The 5,723-nt window shown below is 42.9% G+C and overlaps 1 protein-coding gene across 1 annotated transcript in view; it reads right to left on the minus strand.

Moving 5' to 3' along the window:
- Positions 1-1,581: 1,581 nt before the first annotated feature.
- Positions 1,582-5,723, minus strand: part of TNR (tenascin R) — a 161,593-nt gene continuing 157,451 nt past the window's right edge. The window contains exons 20-21 of the mRNA XM_006867069.1: positions 3,064-3,227; positions 1,582-2,155 (exon numbers count right to left, since the gene is read on the minus strand). Coding sequence (XP_006867131.1) covers positions 2,036-2,155; positions 3,064-3,227 — 284 coding nt within the window. The 3' untranslated portion in view covers positions 1,582-2,035. The remainder of the gene's footprint in view (positions 2,156-3,063; positions 3,228-5,723) is intronic.

Below are 5,723 nucleotides of genomic sequence, written 5' to 3' on the forward strand. Positions count from 1 at the left end.
GATTTCTTTTTTTTTTTTTTTAAAGTTCCTAGTAAAGTGAGGAATAAAAGAACAAACAGATCTGTGTTGGAAGAAGTGCAGCCAGAATGCTCCTTCAAGGCCAAGATAGCCAAACTTCGTCTCTCCTACTTCGGACATATTGTCAGGAGGGACCAGTCGCTGGAGAAGGATATCATGTTTGGTAAGGTGGAGGGTCAGAGAAAAAGAGGAGGATTCCCAAGGAGATGGATTGGCCAAGTGGCAGCATCAATGGGCTCAAGCGTGGTAACAATTGTGAGGTTGGCCCAGGATCAGGCAGTGTTCCATTCTGTTGTGCATAGGGTTGCTATGAGTCGGTACTGACTCGATGGCACCTAACAACAACAAAGTGAGGAATGGAAATACCATGCATATTCTTCAGCACTGGGTATACCCATCACATCAACACTGCAGCAGGCGGGGAGGCCACAGCAAATGGCAGGCTGACTCCATCCTCATAAGGTTAGGAGTGTGGTTGCCCACCCAAGGGATTATCACAACTTTGATTAGATTATGATTCCACCATTAGAAAATCGTCAGGCTTAGGCTCACCCAGTTGCTTATTGGGAAAGGTACAAAAGGCCCCAGTTTGGTGAGGCCTGTAGATTGCAGAATACAGAACCGGGGCCTTGAGGGATGGGAGAGGAAACTGGACATGGATTTCAGCAGATGAAGCAGGGATAGTTGCAGTTGACATTTGATTTGGAGAAAAAGTTTAAAAGTCATGGTTTCTAGAGCCTCCAGCACTCCTGTGCTTAACAATCAAATCCTGTGAGTGAAGACAGCATCTCTCATAAAATGGAAGGTAGGTTCGTAGTCCTCCCCTGTTCACCTTTGAATTTCAAGATGTAATTTCCTCTGGCACTTTTCATGTTTCCTCTCAAAGGCAGAATAGTAAAAGAAGATAGAGAAAGTGTCTCATGATCTCACCTCATTAAAAGGGTCATCCTTTTATCTTACAGGATCCAAAAAATCAAAAACCAAAATTCCCAACTCTTCCCAGACATTATCAGTCATGAGAATAGTTGACTAGTCATATAAGTTCTTTCCCTGACTCTAATTGAGCCACCCACAGTCTGGTTGAAGACAGACACGAGCATTCAGTTTGCAATTCAGAAGACAATCTAAGACAAATAGTATCAGAACTAGAGAAAATGAGCTGGTTAAGATCTGTGATCCCCATGGGACCTCTAATCTCAATGTCAGACGCCCTGATTTCTACTTCTTCTGTCCTTCCCTCAATGCCTGACCTAAAAATGCTGCAAATAACAATTGTCACCTCCAATGAAAATTACTGCTTGTTGGACTCACACGGGACATGGCTACTGTACAATCTCGGGTCAGGAGGAGGCATTGCTTTGGGGAATAGATTCTAGAACAATGGTTGGGCTTTGAGAGCTGTAGAGTTTCAGGGTAGGATGTCAGGTAGGCAAAAGATGAACCAGGGCTGGAAATAGAGACCACAGCTCTTGGGAAAGCAATGGAGGACACCCCGTGGAAAGAGAAAGAGTGTCAAAAGATAAGGCTTTCTGATTCATTGATGTTGAGCTGGAGAGCATGATGGATGTGTTTCCTCTGAAGGAGAGCAGTTGGCAGAGCTCTCTTGCCTCAGGCTTTTCTTCTGGCCTGGGGTGAGAACCTAGTTAAAGCAGTGACCAGATCACAAAGACTTGGAAGGTGAAGGAGAGCCAGAAAAGAAGGTGTCATGTTTGTTACCATAACAATCTGCACTCCAGGACTTGTCTGGAAATTGAGATTTTAAGAAAACTTCTCACATTTCCTCTTTGTTTAGAAAGGAGAAGAAGGTTAAAGATGGAAGGATTAAAGGAGAGAGAATGGAGATTGAGGGTCAGGCCCTGGAACAGCCCTGTTCAGTGATTCCTGCTACTTCCCTGCTTCCTGCAAGTACTCTTAGTATGTTGCAAAGCACATTAATATTACCCTCATATTGTTTCGTATTATAAAATACAAACAAATGACAGGAAAGGTTGGTTGGCTTGGGTCCCGTCCCCTCTGCTCAGAACTGTAAGGACCGCCGTTTCCTCGCTGCAGTGACACGGTGATTGTACGGGCGCATCTTCATTTCCACAAAGGGGATGGAGAACTCATGGCCTTTCCAATGGTACCAGTTGATCCCCTGGCAAGAGAAAGATATGCATGTCATATCAGTCTTCCCACAATAGAATGCCCAGCTTGAAAAGAATGGCAGTGATGGAAGCAGGGAATTGAAGATGTGAATTTAACCATTTTCCATTAACCCGAAGCTTTGTGTTGAGTTCCCAGTGAAGTTAAAGAAAGTGGGATCTCTTTCAATTTTCCCCTTAAACACACCTGTACCTTGGGTTCATTCCTTGTTGTCAGCTCCATGTTCTTGGCTTTCAGGAGTTGCAAGTACCAGTAGCCAATGAAGAAATTTAAAATTTCAACAACAGGGAAACATTTTGAAGAGAATAACTACTTACATCCTCAGGTAGAGTGATGGAAGACTTAGGTGGCTTCCCTTACATGGCCAGCCATCAGTTTTTCCAGTAATATGGGATTTCCTGGGATGTGGGCCTTTCAGTGGTAAAACTGAGCAACTCAATTGGGGTGAGTTGGCAACCTAATCATCCAGCCTAGCCTATGGATTTGGAGTCTCTGGTAGGAAAAGATATTCCAATTTATGCTGGCATTTCTGATCTCGCCTTGCCTTAGACCCTTCCTAGGATGAAGTTGAGGCTCTTGGGCTGTCCTCAGAATTGACCAGCTCTTCCCTGGAGCCCTCTAGATGGGGAAATGAAATGGGACTTAGTGTTGACTGAGGCCTGCCCTGGATGAGTTTCAGTTCCTGGGTCCAGGTAGGCTCCTTTTTTTTTTTTTTTTTTTTCAGGCTTCTACTCTGTCCCTCCCTTCTCCCCAAATCTACATAACTTTTCTATGATAGAGTCCTTTCTCAAAACTCTTAATGATTCTTTTTAAAAGGGACATATAAGACCTACAGGTGCATTTAAATACAAAGTTGAGGTCTTGTGACTTCACAAATAAAACTGACAGAGCATTACCTACCTGACTGTGCCGGGACTCCCCATATTTCCCATTGAGGTTGGTCCTGTGGCAGTTCTTATACCACCAAGCCCCCTTGTATGACATGGCACAGTTGGTAACTGCAACATCATTGTCTCTGTCCTCTGTGGAGAAAGGGCGCCCCTGATGATAGCTGAGTGAGTCCCCTGGAAAAAAGATGCATTCATGAAGTGGTCTGATTTGTCACTCCTTTTTCAGAATTTTTTGCACATTTGAGTCACTCCCTAAAACCTGGTCTTCACTTGTGGGACCATCCCTTACCTCTTCCATTTCCACCCAGTTCGTTAGTCTGGCTACTGAATTTTTTACTCTCCCTTACCCACAGGGGTTAACTCCTTCTAGACTGCTCTCCCCAACTTGCTTTTTCTTTTTTAAATTATCCTGACCTTTTTGCTCTGAACTATGTCCACCTAACCCTGCCTCACCACTCCATTCTGCTTCCTCTAGGCTGACACCGGAACACAGAACATCATTGTTACTTTTGTCTCTAGAGAAGACAGTGATGGCCATGTAGACTTGGACAATTTGGGGTCACCACTGTCCAACTCAGCCTGGCTTTTCCATGGTCCTGATTGACGGTCAGTCTTGGTCAGACAACACCCCAAACCCAAAGTTCAGGACATTGAGCGACACTTTAAGAGGGACAGCTAGAAAACCAGAGTTACTACGCAGAGGAAATAAGATGACAAAAAATTCTCCATATCAGAGTTGAAGTGGCTTGGAGAAGAGCAGACAAAGGGGATCCATGATCACTGTCTCCAAATATTTGGTAAGTTATTGAGTAAAAATGAAAAAGAACTCTGTAGGGCAATTAGGAGGATAAACAAAGTAAGTGAAGACCCTAAGGAGGCATGTTTTGGATAAATATTTAAGAAGAAACTATTTAAAAATGAGAGCTGCTCATGAATAGAATGCTTAGAGAGGTGGTTAGAAGCAAAGAGAGGCTGGACGTTTTCTTATTGGGGATGTAGTGAAGGCAGCTCTGTGACTTGAATACTTGAGGTGATGGAGTAGACTAATTTTAATTGTTCTAACTTTTTAGTGAGATCTGTGGCTGGGGATAGTATGAAGGGGGCTCATGCTATTGGGAGTTATCTTAGATACTTCTGCCTTATATTGGGAAAGACCATAGTTATGCTTCTTTGACTTTGAGATCATAGTTATACACTCATAGTGGCCACTAAATGCCTTCAAAGCTTTCTACTACAACTTAATTCTTTGAGCCCGGATCTTTATTTTATATAGAAGTCTGACCTCATGGATAAACCCTCTCATTCATTGGTGGTGTTGTTAAGTGCCATCTAGTTGGTTCTGACTCATAGCAATCCCATATAGGGTTTCCAAAGGGCAGCTTGTGAGTTTTAAGCGCCGACCTTGTGGTTCAAACCGACCCTGCAGTCCAGTGCATTATCCCAGAGCACCACACCAAGACCACATTGTCTCTACCCCATCTTCTTTGTCTTTCTATTCCAGTCTCTGAGAATTCAGATTTTGTGTCCATCTAGAGTAAATTCCATCACCTGCAACTCATTTTACCCCAGCGTTCTCAGGTTCTGGAGAAAGCAGGAAAGATTTATTTTATTCTTTTTTTGTCTTTATCATTTTCTAGTTTCTGCCATCCTAAGTCAGACTCATATTCTGTATCTTAAAAAATCTTGAATTAATTCTACTCTCTAGTGGTGCTTTCTTTCTACATCCGTTCCATAGCCTTTATTTCCATCTCCCCATCCTATTCTTAGCCTGTTGTCATCTGAGACAGAAATTTAGGATAATCTTTCCTGTGGAATAATTTTCTACAGTTTTGACTCTGATGTTTCTGTCACTGTTTTGGACATTCTCCCAACCTCGATTCTCATCAACTCTCCAAATCTGACTCCTCTTTCCATTTCTGCCTCACTTATCCTCCCCATATATTCAATATATTAACTATATCCTAGCTTTTCTCTCATATCTTTCTCTTAGTTCCTGCTGCTACCACAGTAATGAATATCACCTGTCAGGATTAAGGCAGCAGCCTCCAGCTGATCGCTCTGCTTTTCATTTGGACCTATTTACTCCTGTTTATGACCGCCACACAGATCTTCCTAAGACCTCACTTTTGTAATGCCACTTGGCCTACAGTGTCCCCCATTGACCACCACATTAAGACTAAACTCCTCTATCTCTTTGAGTTTAAGGCCCTTCAGCAGTTGGATCCACACTTCTCCACCAATCTTCCTTTCCTTCTGAACTCACACTCTTCCCTGCTCAGTGAAGCCCTTTGTGACCTCTCTTTCCTCCACAGTAACTGCTTCTTTATGCTTCGCTTCTTGGGCTTGCTTTTCTGGAATGTCTCCTTTGCTTTGAGATACTGCTGCCTGCATGAAGTCTTCCACAATGGCTTCACCCATCCTCTTAAATGTCTATTCACCTGGAAGTCAGTATCATTTATTTTGTGGTGAACTATTTCCTTATTGGAGTTCTGGTATGGCACTGTAAGATAAGCACTGGGAGCAAGGTCAGTTTGAATTGCAAAATCCATGTTCTTTCTTCCCCTAGATATTTAATTATTGGAGAAGCCACATGTATGCTTTTCTTGAACATCCACAACATGTCCAGTGAACCTTTAGGAGAAGTTGAATAACCTATTTTGTGTTGTTGTT

This window comes from Chrysochloris asiatica, unplaced genomic scaffold (genome assembly GCF_000296735.1).
Source record: "Chrysochloris asiatica unplaced genomic scaffold, ChrAsi1.0 scaffold00100, whole genome shotgun sequence".
NCBI lineage: Eukaryota > Metazoa > Chordata > Mammalia > Afrosoricida > Chrysochloridae > Chrysochloris > Chrysochloris asiatica.